The sequence below is a fragment of the Phragmites australis genome, chromosome 4, assembly GCF_958298935.1.
Source record: "Phragmites australis chromosome 4, lpPhrAust1.1, whole genome shotgun sequence".
NCBI lineage: Eukaryota > Viridiplantae > Streptophyta > Magnoliopsida > Poales > Poaceae > Phragmites > Phragmites australis.
In genome coordinates this window covers 2,278,423-2,299,036 of record NC_084924.1, presented here as the reverse complement: position 1 = coordinate 2,299,036, position 20,614 = coordinate 2,278,423, and the positions used below count along the sequence as shown (strand labels likewise).

The following is a 20,614-nucleotide window of genomic DNA, read 5'->3' as shown; positions in this document are numbered from 1 at the left end:
CTTGACTCTTGACCTACTATGGATGGGATTTAAGCTCACAAGAGACAGCTCAATTCCCTGCAGAATTTGAAAAACTTTCGCGTGTTCAATACTAGGACTACTCGGAATCTACTCGGTGGCTCAACTCTGTCAATCTATCTTGCTACAAGCGTGCTACTGCCTCCGTTGTTTTTAATTTCATTTTAGCCTTTCACACACAGCCGTTCTAAATTTTAACATGCCTTCTCATATTAATTGTTCTTATTTCTAATTAATAGTATCCAATTTGCCACGCTCATTTAATTATATTCTAATTTCCAATAGCTTTAAGTAGTGGCTTTTTGAAAAAATATTACTTGAACACAAAATAACGTATATTTGAAAATAAAACTAAAATGTAAAACGACGTTTTATTTGGAAACGAAGGAGTACGTACAAGCAGCCAAACAATCATACGTGTACTCTGGAACAGTGAGCACTAGCTCAATTAAGAATGCAGGCTATGGCATGCATATAGGAGCCTGGGTTAGGGTTCTAGGCCCTTGCTTGCATGGAACGCTGTTATTGGAGCCTTGGGTTCTGACTGTGGCAACTCCGATGCTGCATGGAGCAGCCAAATTCGCCAGGTTTACAGATTCCTGTGGCTGCATCAACTTGCACATTGTACAAACATTTTACTTTTTCACCGATTAGAAGGTGACGATCACATACACATATCTTTATCATATACCTACAGATAATATCACTAAAACCACACTTACACACTAGATTTTTAATCCTTACCCTCTCATTTCCATCGCCGCGACAAGAGCAGCTAACACTGATGTTGATCTAGTAAAATAAAATTAAAGAGTTGTTTCAGTGCAAGCAATGGGTGGATTGCCTTCTAATCTAGTAATCTGCCTTAATCTACTGTTGCTCCCTCACATCTAAACACCTCGGACTCGAGTGCCGATGCTATCTCGGTATCAGGTGCTGCCTCACATCTAGTGGACACTCGTGCAGACGGACATTCCGTCCATCGGTAGTGTCATTGAATAGAGAGGCGTGCTGCTGCCGCGAAAAAAAATCTGGTTGAAATGGTACTATTATTTGAAAACCGATAATTTAGCGCACACTCGAAAATTCGAGTCTCGAATTTCTTATGTCAAACTTATTTTTTTAGCCAACGTATGATGTACTCGGGTATTAGCAATTTTTCCCATTTCTTTCTTTGAGAAAGGAAGCAATACAGTAGCATATCGATGGGCTGGGCAGCAGGATATCATTCGCTGGTTGCATTTTGTGACACAGAGGGCCCATTTGTCCGAGCTACCTGCGGAGGCCCATTTCTGGACATGAACTATGAGATATTTTAAGGTGCTTTTGTGCCAGAGTCCACCCGTACTTCGGTGCGTTTGAAGAACCAATAATCAAATATACAGGTGGATATTGAATTTCCAAATGACATTTTCAAATCATAATAGAGAACCCAAAATGCAGGGGTGCATCAGGGGGCTCTAGCCCTCCTACTGCTTCGCAGTCAGAGTAAGCCTTCGAGTCCTTTAACATTTTTTTTTTACTATGAATGAGAGAGAAGAAGTAGAAAAGAGAGGACGAAGAAGATGAAGAGAAGGGTGAAAGAGGTGGATGAGCTACCTGACTTCTCTGAGTTCATCACTGCCAAAATGAAAGAAAAAAAGAAGATGACTGGGAGAACCACTTGGATGACTTGTTTGTGTCGTCACTAACTTGGTATCCTTTGGCACGTAAGAATTTTGGAGAAATCTTGCAGGCAGGAATCAGATCAGTTTCCAATATGAATGGGGGGTGGGGGTGGAATCCCGCGTTGCGAAGGGGCCTTAACGTTGTAGTTCACTGTCACGACGACACGATGTGTGCGTACAGGATCTGGTTCCAGACGTCGGGCACGCCGGGGAGGCACCAGTGGATGCAGTCGGCGTCGCTGCCGGGGTCGCGCGCCCGCGCCCGCACCTGCGCCTCCGTGGGCGGGTCCCACTGCCGCCGGTGCACGGACGGGTGCGCGTCCTTCCGGTGCTCCGACAGCTGCGTCACGTTCAGCACCCGCACCGCCACGCCGCGCGCGCCCAGCCGCCGCACCTGCGCCTCCACCGCTCGTGCGAACGCCGGCTCCGTGTCCCGACCGCGGTGCCCCTCCCCCGCGATCGGCTCCGTCTCGTTGTAGCATCGGTGGTTTCTGGTCCCAACGCTGCTCGCGGCCTCCCACTCGTCGGAGCGGAGGTGCGTCGGCGACGTGCTCATGAAGAAGAGACGCGTCCGGGAGCGGTCCACGTGGAGCTCGAGCCACTCGGCCCACGTGTAGATCGCCAGCTCGAACGCGCGCAGGCTATCGGTCACCTCGTACACCGCTCCGTGCGCTCCCTCCGCCGCCGCCTCAAACGATCCCCACCTGCATGCACCGCACGCACGCCCGGTCGATGAAAAACCATACGCAGCATGCACACATGACACGCCTTGTCATCACCGCTACTCGCTTACAGGACTTTCATGGAGGGGAGGCGCCACCAGAGGTAGGAGTTGAAGACGAGCAAGTCGGCGTCGGCCCAGCGCCTGGCGTGCTTGCTGATGGAGCCGGCGCGCACAATGCGGTCGGCGATCCGGTGGTGCACAGGGTGGTCCGCGTTCGACTCCACCAGCAGCGGCGACCAGTAGAATTCCACCGACGCATTGTACTCCTGTAAAAATTGATGATTTCAGTTGCTATGCATGATGCATATACAGGTGATGCATGATCGGCTAATCATGCATGCATGCACACGGACGTACATGGATCTTGAAGGAGACGAGCGACCCGTTTCTGCTCATGGACTTGTGGAGCGTAGGTGTGGCGGTGTCGATGAGGCAGATCATGGACACCCATTGGTTCCGGTTCAGCGAGTCGCCGACGAACGCCAGCCGCTTGTCGCGCAGCTTCCCAAGCAGCTTCGCCGCGTTGAACCTAGTCGCCATGCAGGCAGTTGCTAACACCGTCATTGAGCTGTTAGGAAAAAGTACGGCTTCTGCAGTTGAACGAGACTAGTTGAAACTCCCGTTCTCTACTTAATTTCTTGATTCTAACAGCGTCAGAGCCATACGTGCGGCATTCTACAAATAATGCACCTACTACAAAATAATTTAGAAGCGGATTTCCGTGTGTTTATGTGCATGCAACACCAAAATTGATTGTTTTTTGCGCGCCATAAATCGGGCGATATGCGTACATACACGTACCTAGGAAGGTTGCAGCCGTAAGGCTGCCACCTCCAGTGCTGGTACTTAAGATCCGTCCTCCCGAACTTCTCGCACGACGCCTGATCGGACATGAACTTACACGCGCTCTCCTTGTACAGCGGGTACGCCACGTCGTCGTACACCCACCGGCCGGAGGACATGTCGCACTCGCCCACCTGATCACCCCGCCCGGCGTCGTCGCCGGCACCGGTGTCATCGGCTGGCGGCACGGTCGTCGGCGCCTGTGGTTTGGCGCCGTTGCCGATCTCGGTGGTGACCGAGACGGCGAGGACGACGAACAGAAGGAGCACCAGCAGCACGAACGAGTTGAGTTGGCCACGGAGGCCGATGCTGACGGAGACGCCCCACACCGCAGCCCTCGCTTGAGACTTCTTGGCCGCCTGCGCCACCAGCCACGCCTCCTCGAGGTCGTCACCGCTGGCGCCCGCCGTGCTCCGGCCCTTACGCGGCGGGGTGCTCCAGGTCATCTTGACGGAGGACTGCCCCCGACCGTTGCACGCGTACGGGCTGGATCGGACGACGTCGATGTGGTGGAATTTCGTCGCTAGGGCGGCCGGTTGCTCGCGAGCAGTGCATGCACGATCAAATAGCTTTGCATGGTGCGGCTCAGTGCACTGCAGCAGGTGCTGATCGCTTGTGGTAAAAGGATCCTTTTAGGTGAGAGTTGTTGCCGCTTGACCTCGTTTCGGTGCACCTAAATGGCTAACTTGGTCTAGGAATCGTATCAACGCCTTAATCCTTCTCCAAATCGTGATGTAAAATGTATACTAGCAGAGTGCACTTATATATATACACACTTGGATATGGAGAACTGATCAAGTGGTTCTGACCAACAAACAGGAGGTGAAGATGGCTTCAGATTGGAGCATGAAGACAATCGTTGATTATTATTTGTAATGTACCTGCAAAGTCATAGCTTCCCCACTGGCTTGTAAGCTAAGATATATAATTTTTTTGGGAGCAGATGGCCTGTAACCAACATCATTTGGTGAGAATGAGATTCCAACGAAGACCACCATGATTTAGATCCATATATATCCTACAGAGTACTGTGCTAACTACAGAGACTGATTAGATCCGTAGGTGGGAAGTGCTATTCGTTCATCACTTTTAAGTTCGGTTTCCACTTAATGAAATACGTTCTCGAAAAAAAGAATTCGATTTCCAGTGTATATGTCGACACAGTGTCACGTCCAACTAGTTAGAGGTTCAGTTGCATCTTCCTTTTATCAGGCATACACCAAAGCTGTGTCTTTGTCACCATGACAGCTTTGTCACCATGTTCGTGCAAACTGGAAAGTGTCTTTCAGCGGGGACATCGATAAGCCTGGAGTAGCAGCTGCGGTATTGATAAGTTGCTGTGCAGAATACAGAGCCAGAAGTGGCAGTCCAAATCTCCTATTGGAAAATATAGGAAGCACACCAGCTAGCTAGGCTTGTCAAGTTTGACAGCAGAACTGAAACTCGAATCATATCGATACATTCCTTCCCTTCTAAGATTAAGGTAAAAAAAAAAAAAACTTGCGGAAGACAAAAGTTTGGAAGAAGGCCTTTCGTTGTTCATATCATTTTCTGTACTGCTAACTGCTGTACATCACGAGAAGCGATGCTGACCATCAGATCTGCACGGTTCTTCGTGCCTGCTGAAGTTGCCTTCGCAGAGGACTAGGAACAGAGAGTAGCCCAACACCCAAGGGAAACACCAGACTCTTCTGTCGTCAGTACCAAATGGATTACGTGCAGTGTATCAAAGCATTTTGAAGAGGAGAGCATTAGGCTTGAAATTTTGAGGAGTTCAGAAAGCAGAAGATTTTACATGACCACGTCAGAAGACTCGAATTTTTCAATTTCTGTAAAATTGAGCACCTTGGTTGATCAGACATTGCAGCCGGTAGGACAGGACGGTGGACTTCTTACCAGGAGTTCGCGCTTTGCGCGATTTGGAAGCAATCGATAACAAACAGCCTTCCCTTTCATGTATAGTTGCATTAGAGTATATATAGATGTAGGTTGCATGTTGCATCCGAAGAAAGTTACACCCTTGTGCGCCCCGGTTTTAACCTTTCAGTCGTGATTTTTTAATTCAACTTCGGACCACTTTGGTAATATAGAAAGCTAAGGAAGATGTTTTGAAAAACCATAATAACACATCTGACTATCATTGTGAGGCACCGAAAAAACCATTATTTCCAGAAAACGTAGTTTAATTGTGATGAAGCCATTTTTCAGAATCCTTTGATGGAATGAGATGGACTGCTGAATTGAATTTTTTTAGATGTCAGATTTTTCCTTTTCCTATAGGAACCAAAGAAGAGTGATGTACCTTGAAATCAGAAAGCATAAAAAAAAAATGCAAAATGGCCACTTCGAGTCCAAATTGCGAGGCAGACCGGCGAGACGGCAGGGCCTAAGAAAAGCAGAACCTAAACTGGCCCAAACACATGACGTATGGGTCATGAATCGTGACTCACGAGCACCCTTTCTGGTCGGCTAGACTGCCTAAGTAAAACTTGTCTCATTGGGCTGCAGAATCCGTTTTGAGCCCAGCCCATGCTGCCTAGTATTTTCTCTGGATCCAATCCGACCGGAGAGGGAACGGCTACAAGCGTTCATCTCCGCTTGCAAGTTCTGCTGCTTGTTCAATCCGCAAGTAATGTACCGTAGATGGTAACAACGCGGCAGCTTTAACATGTGCTGGAGAATATATTTCTGAATTCGTTCATCCTTTCATTGAACAAAATAGCCTCATTACACATTTACACTGATCCAAAAAAGTAGAAACAAAAGAAAAGAAGAAGTGATTACATCGACGGCCACCCCAGGTTTCTGTTCCACGAACAACTAATCAAGCGCACGGCGCATGCATGTACAGCACTCGCGCGATGTTCATTTCTTACTCTACATCTCTTGCTTTCGACACTGTGCGATCGGTGTTACTCAGGCTTTCAATTCGAAGTGTGTGTACGCATGGATCAGAGGACCTGATCGTTGCTGGGGAAGAAGAGCTTCCAGTAGAGCAGCTCGTTCCAGGTGTCGGGCACGCCGGGGAGGCACCAGTGCGTGCAGTCGGCGTAGCTCCTGGGGTCGGCGCGCTGCTCGGGCGTCGGCTGCGCCCACTGCTTCTTGTAGATCTGCGTGTGCGCGTCCCTGCGGTACTCGGACAGCTGCGTGACGTTCACCACCCCGACCGGCACCCGCGACGTGGCCAGCACCTCGCCGGTGACCCGCAGCATCGCCCTGCTCGTGCTGCCCCAGTACGACGCGTCGCTGATCGGCGACGTCTGGTTGTAGCAGTTGCCGCCCTCCGCCTCGTCGCCCCACTCCCTGCTACTGCTAGCAAGTTGCAGGTGTTGCGTGTTAGTCATCGTGCTCTGTGTCTGTGGCTGTGAGGTGAGTGGGAGTGAGAGCTGACTCTGTGTGAGTTGGCGACGCGGTGACGAAGAACACCCGCGAGTTCTTGGGATCCACGTTGTTCTCCAGCCACCGGACCACCTGGTACAGCACCAGCTTGTACGCCTCCTCTGCCTGCATCTCCACGATGTCCTTGCCCATGTCATCGTCGGCGCCCCTCCTGAAAATTGATCACAGTAGTCTGGTTCAGATCGAAGCGGACTATTGAAAGATTGTGACATGTGCAGCTTTGGACGGAGATGATGCTTACAGTATCTGGATCTTCTCCCCGGTCATCCACCAGAGGTAGGAGTTGAACACCAGGATGTGGGCGCCCTTCCAGAACCTCGAGTGCTTATCCATGGGCGCGCCACGGATGACCCGGTCGTTGATGCGGTGCACCACGGCGTCGTCGGAGTTGGACTCGGCGAGGAGCGGCGCCCAATAGAACTCGATCGTTGCGTCGTAGTCCTGGGACAATGCAAGATCAGTACTCATCAGTCATAGGCGGCAAAGGATCAGCAGAGAGTAACGTCGAAGCAGCCGTAGCACGTACGTACCTTGGCTCTGAAGACGCTGAGGGAGTCGACGGTCTGGAACGACTTGGAGGCGTCAGGGATGGCGCGGTGGAGGAGGCAGATCAGGGAGACGTACTGCCCGCGGTTCAGCGAGTCGCCGACGAACAGCATCCGCTTGCCCCGCAGCATCTCCAGCATCAGGGTCGCGTTGAAGCTGCAAACACATCATTTTTTCGGCGCGTATTCGAAAGTTTCAGTGAGCTCAAAATGAAATCGCACACCATACAAAGGTGCGACCTATTTAAAAGGTAACCAACCACCATTGGCCCCAAATCCAAATGGTACCCTGACAGAATATTTCGGATTTGAATTGCCAGATCAAATTCAAATTCTACTATCATAAAATTGTTCGAATCCAATTGGATGGATCAGATTAAGTTCTTAGTTTCAAAAAGATCACATTAAGTTCCGGCAGCAAAACAGTCCGTAGGTGTTAGTAGTAGTAATTGTTTCCATGTATGTCCACTTAGCCTTTTTGTCGGTGCTCCAACAGCAAGACGGTGCAACAGCCGGAGTCCACTACATGATGCTCGACCTCGCACCAAATAATCCTTTGCCGCTTACGAGTTAGGACCACGAGCACCCACGTTTTGTACTGTTCTACGACTGCCCACTTCCTCCACTGAAATGCTCTGTTTTTAAGACCCAGCCCCCTGGAGAGTGAACCAGTAGTGAACCAGTCTCTGGATCTTGCCCCAAACGAGTCACATGTTGATGGGATCACGGTTTGCCACCACCCTTCCTGGTGATAGTCGTCAGGTCAGGCGTCGCATCGGCAGAAGGGGATGGTTCGCAAAGCCACAAACATGCATGGCCCTCACTGCCTGCTTACTAGGATCATGTCTGATGTATCAACTTTGATGGACCACGTTCAGTTGTAAAAATTAACTGGAGAAATTAATACTTGACACTCATGTTCTAGAAGTTAATGTTGTTGCATGTACTAGTGCAGTAATCAAGGGCAGACTCAGCCCAGAAATCGAGCGGAGGTCTTTTAGGTACAGTAACATTGGAGCTACAATAAAACATCTACCATCCACTAAATCAATAAAAATGAATAGGGCCCGTGCCCTCGCTCTTATATAGCTAGGTCCACCCCCTAACAGTAATGTTTTAGAAGATTCTACAATTTATCACTAAATAACTTATCATGTTTTTTATACACTATCTTAGGTTGATAATATGTATAGTACAGTAGATATGTTTCTGTATAGTGTATTAGGGATTAGACAATTATTTAGTAGATATGACGTATTTATCCAAACTTTTTCTACCTCCCGATCATGCCTGACCTACCCTCTGTTACTCTGGAGACTGTAGCCCTGTATGTGCTTGGACGTAACGTAGGCCCTGCTGCGCATTATTGGCGTCCTAGATGTCACAAGTTGGCACAGCACTCGAGATAGCAGCACCCTCTTGTTACCGCTCGTCCTTTTAACCTTCGTCAAAAAAGCAGGAGCGGTAACTTCTCTCGTCTTTCCCTCACGATTTCGTACTTTCGTGCAGTTACAGTCTTGCAGAGAGTGCGTTTTCTCGCGAAAAAGAAGCATAGGATTCTTGCTACCAACACACGCCATTGTTCACCGAGGCTACAGAAAGATGGCCGGCGGCCGGCGCCGGAGGGGGGGGGGGGGTCGTAATCGTACCTGGGTAGCGAGCATCCTCGCGGCTGCCATCGCCAGTGCTGGTACGCCTTGTCCGGGCGGCCGTGCGCCTGGCAAGTCAGCTGCGGCTGGATGTAGGGGCACTCCCACTCCTGGTACCACGGCCGCGCCGCCTCGTCGTACACCCACTCCCCCTGCCCGATGTCGCACCCCGCCGGCGCCGCGCCCACCTCGAACGGCAGCGGCCCGGCCCCCTGGCCGTCGCCCTGCACAATGGCGCCAACACGATCCAAGATTAGCCTGTGCACGCCGCAGGAACAGCGCCCGGCCCCCCTCTCCTGTGCGCACGTACCTGGCCGGCGGCGCGGAGCAACGGCGCCGCGGCGGCGACGAGCGCCAGCACGGCGAGGAGCTTCATCGCTGCCGCGCGAGCCCGGTGGTTTTGCTCTCTCTCGGTATCTTCGATTCAGCGGGCCGCGACGGCGCGCTTTGGGATCTGGGTGCGAGCTAAGCTACGACGAGCTAGGCAGCTAGCTATCACTGACCGCATTGGACTCCCTATCCATCGGATATAATGCGCGGGGCACACACCTTCAATTTAGTCTAAGGGCTTGTTTGGTGGAGCTCTCCAAAGTTCTGATTCTGTGGTGGAAGTGATTCTGTGGTTGAAAGTGATTCTCTAGTGATTCTCTAAAAAAAATTTGTCAGAGAAAATGATTCTCAACAGAATCAGAATCAGAAAAAACTACTTTTTTTAGCTCCCCAGAATCAGCAGAATCAGAGAATCATTCCCACGGATTACAGCCGGAGAGCTAAAGCCTGATTCTGCTGTTTGGCAGAGCTCCCCTGATTCCAGCCGGGAATCGGCTCTGGGAGCTCTACCAAACGACCCCTAATTATATATATCAAGTAAAAAGTATGTAAAATAATTCTCTATTTACATAAAATTTACCGTTTTAAGATTTTAAGTTGGGCACATATGACGACCATAAGACGATTCTGCACGATAAAGCATCTGCAACACCGGTGAATATAATTTTTCCCCACAGAGACCGGGGTCACACTCCCTTGGTCGCGCGGCTCTCGCTCTAAGCAGCTGTTTGGTTCAGTGCCATAGTCCGCCGAGCCAAACTTTGGCTCTGCCCGGCTGATTTGACAATCATTTGCTTGAGACTTGAGAGTCAGAATTGGCTGGCCAAAATAAATTGGGGTATTTGCAAATTTGCTATTAATTTTTTATTTTTTGCAAGAATATCACTCGAATGACAGTTTATGATATTTTTGTAGTTTTTTAATAGCAAGTTTGTAATAACGGTTTAAAATCGTGACAAATTTGTAATTGTCTCAAATAAATTTGGCCTTGCCCAGTTGTCCTGCAAGCCAATTTGTTGGCCGAGCAAGGGCTAGCATTTTGCTCGTCCACGAATTGGCTGGCCAAAACGAACAGTAGCTGGGTTAGGTGTCAGCTTCCCATAGGCACATGGGTTCCAAAAATTTAGGATTAACAAATTTCAAACCATTTTATCTTGTAAACCGTATACCAAAGTTATAATATTTTGCATCATAACATTTCTTATAATTAGATCTATAAAATAAGATCTCATATGATTATATTTTGATAAAATAAAATTTTATTAACAAGTGAGACACACATGTCATACAAGAGTTTTATCAGATTTTGGTATAGTTACAATCTAAACACCATTTTCCCTCTAACTTTAACATCTACCTCAAATTTGACTATCACAAACTAACATCATCTTTTTAACCTTAATTTGGCATGACTCCAAATTTGGCAGTGACTAATATCTGGTTAGGCTAACAACCGCGCGATTCTTGTGCAGGACGACACCGGGAAGCTTTTGCCAATGGTGTTTTTATCCAGGAAATCTGGTCGATGATCGTGATGTACGGCCGATTATATTTATTTACCAGGTTAGGTGAGGAGGGGCCGTTGCTCATATAAGATTCTTTGTTGGGATATCGTTCGAGGGAATTCGGGTGAATTGGTTGCACAGGACTTATCTGGATTAAATTACGCGGATTTTCTGTTCCTTAGATTTGGAGTTGTAGCTCTGATTACAAAATCTTGTTTACAGTTGCTGTCTCGTTAGGTAGCGAACCCATTGTAAGTTCTAACCCCTCGATGAGTCTTGCTCATTGCTCAAGAACGACTAATCAGTGCAATTGACTTATCTTTTTTTTAAATAATAGAAATCGGTTTCCGGACTCTGCATCGTATGGTGCACACGTTCTTGTTCATTTATAGTTATCTTGTAATACACCTGCAAGCTTTTGAAAGCAAATAAAATAACACACTACATGGTGATTAAAATATCATTCACCTTATAGTCTGTTATTAAATTACCACATATTTTTAGTAAATACTTCTATAACGATCACCTCTGAATCTTGGAATTGATTTATCCTATACACTCGGCAACGGCATAGGTCACGAGACCTAATTTGGAAGATTCAAGAAAGAAACACCACACCATCGGATATACAAGTACAGGAATAGTAGATTTGACCTAAGTGGATCAGGTAAAGGTAATGCAGCACATTGCTTCTGTTAAAAGAAACCTTTTAGGTGAGAGCCTCCTGCTCGTTTACTTTAGATTTAGCTCATAACATTTGGTGCGCCTAAATTCTGCGTTATCCGTTGATAGACACGGACAGGCTAAAGCGACAAGCCAAACAAGGAACTTTTTTTAAAATAATATTATTTTATTCAAAAATTATAAAAATAATATATAAAATTCGATATTTGTATAAATAGGAACCTATGACCACTCCACTCACAGACATTCTACATGACAGTAAGCTCTAGCGCCAATCAATACTCCACGTACAGACATGTCATGTACCTTACAAATGATATTCAAAGAAAAAATTATAATTTTTAATATGATCACGTACGAAAGATGATCTTTATATGGCAATTGTAGCTATCGATAATATCTATAACTTTATAATTGAATAATTTTCTATGTAAATCTGTTTAGATAACAAAAAGTGGTTAGAAATTTCCGGTCTAGTTTTTTAATTTGAAATTTATAACTATTTTTTGGATATTTAACGGATTCAAATAGAAAAGTGTTTAACTAAAAAGTTGCAGATATTATCGATAGATATCATTTTTATAAAAAGATTATTTCCATATGAGATTATACGAAAAAGTTATGAATTTTTCATGAATACTGTTTACGGGATACATGACATGTCGGCACACAGAGCGCAGGTCCTAAGACCCACTGCCACATAACATGTCGTCATGCGGAGTGCCGGTAGATATGTGCCGGTAGGTAACTATTTGTATAAATATCGAATTTTGAATATTATTTTTGTAATTTTCCAATAATAATACTATTTAAAAAAATCCCAAACAAACATGGGAATGTTTACTGAATTTTTTCCCCAACTACACTACTGCATGATGAAAGCAAGTTCTTGCACCCAAAAAAGGCGCGGATTTTCCTGTGGCTTGCAAGCAAAGTTTCTGAAACAAGGATGGTTTAGAAGGTACGGAGCAGGTGGCCAAAGGCCAATGAATAGCACTGTTGGTGAGGTTTTCTGGTAGCACGATTTGAACAAGCAAGCAGAGAACGGCTGAGAAAAGCAACGGAAGGACGTGTCCTTTCGAACCTTCGGTTTGGTGCACGTACCACAGCGATTACCATAAACGATTAAGTGCAATGGCCAATAAGTAGTCCGTTCCGATTAAGTTGGACTGTTATGTTAGAATATGATTTGTTAGAATTAATTATAATATATTTGGTACGATTCGGTCATATTCTTAAGATATTGTCTTACAATCTAAATCATGTATTATATATAAACACATCTACTAGACTCAATACAACCTTCACAATTATTATATTATAACTATTATTTTACAATAAGGAACGCTGTTAATTAGAGAGAATTGATTATTCCATCAAGTGGCCGTTCCATACGCGAACGGAACTACGGAATTCTCCCCTCGCCCCTCCCGTTGATCAGCCGCGCCCGGAAGTTGATCTCGTCGCGGCACACTGGCCGGCCGGAACGCCCCTTCCGGCCTTGTCGGGGACGCCTCGGCGTACGCGGCCGCGGTTGCCTTCCCTCCCAGGGTCATCGACACACCAGACATCGCTTTCGCTTTTCCCGTTCCGGCTCCGCCCAAACGTGCAGAAGTGGCAACGTCGATGTGCGCCGCGCGTGGATGCAGCCACCAGCCAGCAGCTGCTCCGGTGCAGGTCAAGGCACTTGCGACCAACCCGTAGATCAATTTGCTACTCCGATTAAGACGGCCGGGGCCGGGCGCGCGCGGCGAGTGCTGGGCGTTACGGTGTCGCGCGCCGCCGGCGGGTCCGACCAGACCCCGGAAGTATTCATGCCTACTCCTTTGACGATCGGGTGGCGCACGGCACCTAAGGCGCCGCCCGCCTACCGCTCGTGACGAGGATGGCGCCCCTGGATGCCGTGGCCTCCGTCGCCGAGACCCTCACCCATCATCATCATAGCCAAAATATTCTCGGAAAGTACTGGTAAGCCAGCAGCGATTCTCGGATGAATGCTAGGCAGCGACAACATCTTATACTCCACTGGCTAACTTCTGCGACGGTACGACCATAGGTGACTGGGAGCTGTATCATGCAAGTGTAATGCACTTTGCAGAATTAATAACCCTACCAAGCCTTGGCTGGTATGGAGGCTTGTATGATTAGTGAAGGTTGTTGAACTCTTATTCACTAATGATCAAACTCAAGTTTGTTACTTGTATTGTTTTATTAAGTCAAAATTTTCTTTCCATAGTAACCGACATACCTATTGAGACAACGAGATATCTATTGGTGACTTATATCTCCAAACTCTAGTCTTCCATAGCCGATGTGAAAACACTAAGCTACCAATCACCTACCACCATTATTTCCCCCCTTTTCTCTTTTGCGACGTCAATCAAATTGTCAAATCGGTGGTTTAGATTGGACAGGGAGAAGTGAGCTAAAGGTAGCCATATGCTTCTGCTGCAATCAATCATGCAAGCACCTGCAGATTAAGCTAGCTATTAGTTTGCCGTGTGTTGGGACAAACAATGGAACGGTAGTTCGTTCATGATCGTCAACAAGTACCTTGTCGCTGTAGGCATGCAGCCGACTTGCACCGTGCAGACTTGCGCGCACCAAGGGATCACCGAGCACAGCATGGTGCTGGTGCGGGCAGGCCACAGGCGTCCCGGGCTCCGGCACAGCGTCTGCATCCTGAGTTGGCGTTAAAAGCTGCACGCAGGTAAGGACTGGACGCACGGTGCTTGGGTCGCTGGAAGAAATGATGCCCGTTTGGAATCAAGCTGCACTCATGGCTCGCTTCAGTCCTGACCAGAGTGCACTTCAAGTTTGGACCTAATTCTTGTTGGAATCTGTCGTGCAGACAGGGCAGGAGAGGTTGGTGCCGAGTACGTGTCGTGGGCTAAAAAGGCCATCTCCGAGGTCCTAGAAAGAGAACAAAGTCACAGGGATAGCTATCTAGGGGTAGTACCAGGAGCAGTTAACTGCATAAAAAGTACTCTGTAGCAAAGCCAACAAACTGCTCTGCTCTCTGTTTGTCAATCGTCGTGAATTGAGCTTCCAGAAGAAGCTCCGTTTCGCGGCTATCGGCAGCGGTTGGGCAGTCAGCGCGTGTGTGTCTGCTCTTCCGATGTGGCCGGTCTGTAGATCAAATACCGACCAGACGCTAAACCGGTCGGTGAACCAACTACCGACCAGCTGCAAGGCCAGGACCACACAACATCTTCAGTTCTCCGCGACTAGGGCGGTGACGAGGGAGCTAGGGACCAATCGGTGATATTCCCTACATCAGAATCAGCTTGAACAAACCAATAATGTTTCTTTTTTAGACCACGCCAAAAAAAATTGTTTAGACTCCACCAAAAAATGCTTATGCATATAACATCAAAGCAATACGGACTATGCCAAAAATGTTTTTTTAGATGATGCCAAAAATGCTTATGCATATAACACCAAGCACTACCCCACTGTTTGCCTCCCGGCCCATTTGTATTTGTACACTTACTCGGGCCGGTCAGCCCAGCCTTATAACGTTAGAACCATGAAACAAATTTCATAGGCCCAACAATCTGATCAGTATATGGATCAGTAATAAAATTTATTTAGTTTATTGCATATGCTCAATCCGACTGAAAAGAAATTATATTTACTTATCTATATAAATATACGTTACATGAGATTAAAATAAAAAACAGTGTTAACATGATATTTATTTTATATAAATACACTATATAGTACTTAATTTATCATATTAAATATTATTTTAATTTAAAATATACTAATAATAGTTAATAGTGATAAATTATACAGATCCATTTCTTCAAGCCAAGCTACAACAGTGCAGGCAACCATTGTTATGCAGGCAACCAAACAGGCCTATAGTACACTTGCACGCCTGTTTGTCTTTACTACTGATGACATCAATGAGAGGACCCAGGAAAAAGTTTTCAGATGACTACAAGCATATATAAAAGGTCACCTGGTGTAATTTCGGCACTCATGTTCAATAAATGAATCGTATTTCAACAACACCACGCCGAGTGGAAGCTTTGCCAAGAAAACGAGAAGGATACAGTATGGACAAAGTGGCCTTTCATAAACTACAACGGCGCGCTTCCATCTCTCGTGTACCGTGTGTGTTCTTCAGAATCCTGGACCTATATGTTGATGTCAGGCTAGCCGTTCTCCAGCATACCAGAGAGCTTTCCAGACAACATATTATGCTCCCAGCTTGAGCATGCAATTCAGCAAATTTGTGTTCAGTCAAAGGGAATATGGGATCGGCATCTCAAATCCTCCGAATGCTCCAACCTTAGCTCAGGGGAAAAAGAGCTTCCAGTAGAGCAGCTCGTTCCATGTGTCCTGAAGTCCTGGAAGACACCAGTGCGTGCAATCCGCATAGCTCTTAGGGTTTGCGATCTGCTCCGGGGTTAGCGGGTTCCACTGCTTCTTGTATATCTGAGTGTGCGCGTCCTTTCTGTATTCAGAGAGCTGGGTGATGTTCACAACTCCAACAGGGATCTTAGACGTGCTGAACACTTCTCCAATAACACGCATCAAGCCCTTGCTAGTGCCTGGTCCCCAGTAGGACAAATCTTTGATAGGAGTTGTCTGATTGTAGCAGTTTCCATCAGAATCATCGCCCCAATCTTTACTCCTAATAACAAAAGACACAAGCACATATCAATTGTTGGCATGCCATGATCCGAAGGGTTTCTGGTGATGCTGCAGATGACCAGATATGTGCAGCTCTATTGATACTTCAACATAAAACGGGTCATTTTTCAGCTACAAATGTCATGGAAGGTTGGAAACAGATTATGAGTTAGGGCTAGCTTACTTGGTATGAGTGGGTGACATAGTGACGAAAAATACTCTTGAATCTTTGGGGTTCATGTTGCTCTCAACCCATTTCAGCACAGCATTCAGTACCATTCCATAGGCTTCCTCTGTTTCCATTTCTATGATGTCCTTGCTTTTATCTTCAAAAGAGTTTCGCCTGAAATTAAAATTTGTAAAAAAATAAGAACTACTGCTGAAGTTCCATTAGTCAAGGTTGTCTTAAATAAACCATGGGACTATAGTTTTACGCCAAATGTAAATTACAGAAGAAGTAATTAAAAAAATATTCTCTCTTGAAACTTTCACATTCTATGACCTTCTATTCTTATTTCTTCCAGTACCAGGAAACTTCCATTTGAAACAGATAGTGAAAACACTTGTCACAGAAAAGGAAGACACTTACAGAATTTTCATCTTTTGTCCAGTCATCCACCAAAGGTAGGTATTGAACACCAAAATATCAGCCCCCTTCCAAAATTTGGCATGTTTTTCGATGGATGTTCCCCTTACGATACGATTCGCAATACGGTGAACAACAGCATCATCAGAATTTGACTCAGCTAGAAAGGGAGCCCAGTAGAACTCAATGGTGGCATTATAGTTCTAGCAAACATGCAGCATTAAGTTTCTCAGTATGGATGGCAATAAAAGAAAGATACATCTCACAAGCTAGAACATAAACAGATAAAAACAAGCTAGAAAATAAACAGATAAAAACATTCAGGTGGAAGCAACTTTTTGCAAGGAAAGAAATAAAATTTATGAATTGCATTTTGTTCTATCCTTCTTGAGAGCTCAAGCAATCTTTTTCTGAGAGGAAACAGTAAGAGAAGATACTGATGGATACGTGCATATTAATATCTAAAAGTTTCAGTACAAAAAAGAAAATGAGGAATTGAATGTACAAATTTCTGGGTAGAAATAATAAGCAAAGTTATATTTGGTGGTCAGTGATCACAGTAAGTTCAGTGAAGAGGAAAAAAAAATGTCGCTTCACATTTTGACCAAGCTCATGCTGTTTTTAAGCTTTCATTTGTTATGTCAGAAGATACAAACAAGTAATACCTTTGCTCTGAAAACTGTGAGGGAATCGAATGTCTCCATGGACTTTGAGCTCTCAGGGATGGCCCGATGCAGGAGGCAAACCAATGAAACGTATTGCCCTCGGTTCAGAGAATCTCCAACAAACAGCATTCGCTTGCCCCGCAGCATCTCTAGCATTAGAGTTGCATTAAAGCTGCAATGCACAACAATTTTTCCGCGGTAAGATACACATCACAAAGACGAATGAACACTACAAAGTCCATGTCATGCCTAACAAACTAGCATGCAGATTGTGGTCCAATTGCAGCACTCATATATGACGTTCAATACTATCAAGTTTCAAAAAGATTATCTGAAATTCTTCTATAAATATTTACTCATGAATCCCATATAGCTAAGCTCTGAATAGCGACTTCAATGACGTTGCTTTAACATCGAGCAATGCGATCCACATCTGCATCACGAGTCCAAGCGAGCCACAAACAAAGTGTTCATAAAATTCCCATAAACCCAAACAGCTGGGTTCCTCAAATTCCATGCCACGTACCACCCTCAGGTACCTCACACGTCACTTCAGAGAGTTGTCGAAGCTGGGAGAATGAGGTTCGATAGCAACAATGCACCAAACCGCGCAACAAATAACCAAACCCCGGACGGCTGGACCAGAACTATCGCATAATCTTAGACCGGATCCACAGAAAAGGAGGCGCAGTAAAGGAACCCAAGCCCGTGCAACTGGAGGAGCGTCCCCGTCCATGGCTGTACGGCCCCCGCCGCACGGACCACACCGTTCGGCCGGCTGGCCGGCCCCTTTGCCTTGCTCGAACCCCTTGCTCCCACGTGGAACCTCTGCACCCCTTGCTCGCCTGGAAGCACGCAGGCCGCACCGCCGCAGCGCAAGGAGTCAAGGCCCCAACCCCGTGCGCTCCCTCCCACGGGGGCCAGGGCATGCGAGACGCGCCAATGACGGACCACGCCCTCGCCACATGAGATCTCACATTATGTTATGGAGGTCTCCGTTCTCACCCGCCTAACTGCCCACATCAAGGCATCTGGCATCTGCTTGCCGACGCTGCCGTGCAGGCTCCGCACCACACGCGTCGCCGCGCCCCCACCACCCATACATGGCGTTAAGGCTGCCTGCCTACCTGCTCACCTACGAGTCTACGACGGCGAGGTACGGCCCCGGCTGCGGGCTGCAGCTACCAACCCGTCACCCGGCTACCCCCACCGGGCAACGGGGCCACAAGGCCCACGATGCACTGGGACTCGCGTTCGCCGCCTGCGCCCCGTGCCGCGCGCTTGCCACCGGTCCAAAACGAAGCGCGTGCCGACGAGAGAAGCCTCGAAATCTCGCCGTTTTCCGCTAACCGGACGGTCCACACCGCCCCAGTGACACGTCCTGACGTCCCAATACCATGTAGTGCTGATTCTTTTTTTTTTAAAGATGGTGGTGATTATTTTGAAGAATAATTAACTTGACAAGAAAATTTGAAACAAGCGTCCTCGATCTTTGATCTAGTCTGGATCAAGAACCTAATCCACAGAGATCACGCTAATTTTAGCTTCAAAAAAGAGATCACGCTAATTCAGAATGCTCACACTCACAGCGAAGGGAAGGAGAAAGAGTACCTGCGTAGCGAGCATCCTCGCGGCTGCCATCGCCAGTGCTGGTACGCCTTGTCCGGGCGGCCGTGCGCGTGGCACGTCAGCTGCGGCTGGATGTAGGGGCACTCCTCCTCCTGGTACCATGGCCGCGCCGCCTCGTCGTACACCCACTCGCCCTGCCCGATGTCGCACCCCGCCGGCGCCGCGCCCACCGCGAACGGCAGCAACGCCTCCTCGACCTTCTCTAATCCAAAAACCACCAACGCCAAGCTTGCTGTGAGCACGCATTCCCCTATACTGTATTTATACCGGCTGATCTGCGGCGGTGGCGAGAGCTTACGTGGTGCCGGGGGTGGGGGTGAGGCCGGCTGATCTGGCGGCGGTGGTGGGGCGGGGGCCGGTGCAGGAAGGGCTGGTGGAGCGTGGAGGAGAAGTCCTTGAAGTAGAGCACGGAGACGAAGGTGATGAAGGCGAGCGTGAGCGCGTAGGACGTCAGGAAGGGGCTCCTCCTGCCGTTGCTATGCTGCGGCTTCATTCTCATCTGGGTGAGGTTCTTCCCTCCCTCCCGCGGCTCCCCTCCCTTCTTTAATCTCTACCTGTCCACGCACTCTCTTCTTGCTGCTCGCATCGCAGGATTCGCAGCCGATGGAGTCCGCGAAATCGGCTGCTGCTCCGATCTCCAATCTGATGCTGTGGATGTGGGATCTGGGACTGGGAGAAGAGAAGAGAGGAGGTGGAGGACAGGAGGAGGTGGGTTGAGGAGAACTCCTTTGGTCCCTTTTGGTGGTACGGCTTTGAGTTTGAGCGGTGGGTAGGGGAAGCTGGGTGGAGACAAACAAGATAGTGGTTCCAGCTGACTCCACTAGCCGAAGTTGGCGCATTTTGTTGGGAAATTTTGGGGTACAAGCAAACCGGCTTAATTCCTGCATTAATCTGTTGAGGTAGTAGCATCTAGTGAGGGTGAGATAATTATCATCCATGATATAAGCTGGGTTTACTTCTTCGATCATAATAGCCAAACTTTTAAAATTTTAATTAATAATAGATTTTAAAATATTTAGTTTAGAAACCTTCAAATATTGGTGTAGATTTGTTTTGAAAAATATTTTTATGATATAAAAAAATCAATTAATTTTATAAATATATTTAAAAATAGTAATCAAACTATACATTAGAGATAATCGGTGGGAGCTGCTCAACAGTTCCCGTCTTAAAAAAAATACCAAGCAACATCTGTTTCTCTGACTGTTATTCTCTTTCTTCTTTTGGGTTACCGCTGTCACACGTTCCCCATCCACGTGTGTGTGATTAAGGCTACTAATGGAGTAACTGGTCATGCTGTAGCCTGTAGCAACCTTGGTCACCCAGCCGATGCAGGAACAGTTGGGGTCGGGCCCGTCCGTCCGGTGCTCTTGAGGCTTGGATGGACCATGGACGATTATGGGAACTGTACGGGTAGGTCCGTTGCTCATGAGATCGATGCTCGCAAGAGCTACGAAGGCGACCGGTGATCAATGAAGTAGTAGCACTGACCGGAGCCACGGCAAAAATCTAAAATTAGATATTATATATAAGCATATTTATCAAAATAGATAATAGGTAGTCGTATTTATTAAGTTAATATCTATATTTGGTACATGGTGTACCAAAAAATTCATTTTCAATACACGGTGTACCGAATACGGTACTGTTGACTGTATTCAGCACACTGTATATAAAAAATGGAATGTATTCAGCGCACAGTATGTTGAATACAGGTAACAGTGCC

At 47.1% G+C, this 20,614-nt stretch overlaps 3 protein-coding genes across 4 annotated transcripts; all 3 read right to left on the bottom strand.

Moving 5' to 3' along the window:
- Window positions 1-1,406: 1,406 nt before the first annotated feature.
- LOC133914067 (xylan O-acetyltransferase 14-like) lies at window positions 1,407-4,050 on the bottom strand. Its single transcript, XM_062357225.1, has 4 exons — window positions 3,211-4,050; window positions 2,767-2,938; window positions 2,479-2,675; window positions 1,407-2,389 (listed from the first exon to the last, which is right to left on the bottom strand). Exons 1-4 carry the CDS (start codon window positions 3,696-3,698, stop codon window positions 1,840-1,842), a joined length of 1,407 nt encoding a protein of 468 aa, XP_062213209.1. The 5' UTR covers window positions 3,699-4,050; the 3' UTR covers window positions 1,407-1,839.
- A 1,887-nt stretch (window positions 4,051-5,937) lies between these two features.
- On the bottom strand, window positions 5,938-9,391 carry LOC133915150 (probable xylan O-acetyltransferase 10). Of its 2 annotated transcripts, none has more exons than XM_062358183.1 (6): window positions 9,156-9,391; window positions 8,846-9,069; window positions 7,182-7,353; window positions 6,893-7,092; window positions 6,644-6,802; window positions 5,938-6,564 (listed from the first exon to the last, which is right to left on the bottom strand). In XM_062358183.1, the coding sequence occupies exons 1-6, from the start codon at window positions 9,219-9,221 to the stop codon at window positions 6,204-6,206; spliced, it is 1,182 nt and encodes a 393-aa protein (XP_062214167.1). In that variant the 5' UTR covers window positions 9,222-9,391; the 3' UTR covers window positions 5,938-6,203. The 2 variants fall into 2 exon arrangements, with proteins under 2 accessions (XP_062214167.1, XP_062214168.1); XM_062358184.1 differs by having other exon boundaries at window positions 5,938-6,561.
- A 5,753-nt stretch (window positions 9,392-15,144) lies between these two features.
- On the bottom strand, window positions 15,145-19,724 carry LOC133915148 (probable xylan O-acetyltransferase 10). Its single transcript, XM_062358182.1, has 6 exons — window positions 19,187-19,724; window positions 18,871-19,085; window positions 17,260-17,431; window positions 16,598-16,797; window positions 16,193-16,351; window positions 15,145-16,009 (listed from the first exon to the last, which is right to left on the bottom strand). Exons 1-6 carry the CDS (start codon window positions 19,385-19,387, stop codon window positions 15,670-15,672), a joined length of 1,287 nt encoding a protein of 428 aa, XP_062214166.1. The 5' UTR covers window positions 19,388-19,724; the 3' UTR covers window positions 15,145-15,669.
- Window positions 19,725-20,614: the final 890 nt, after the last annotated feature.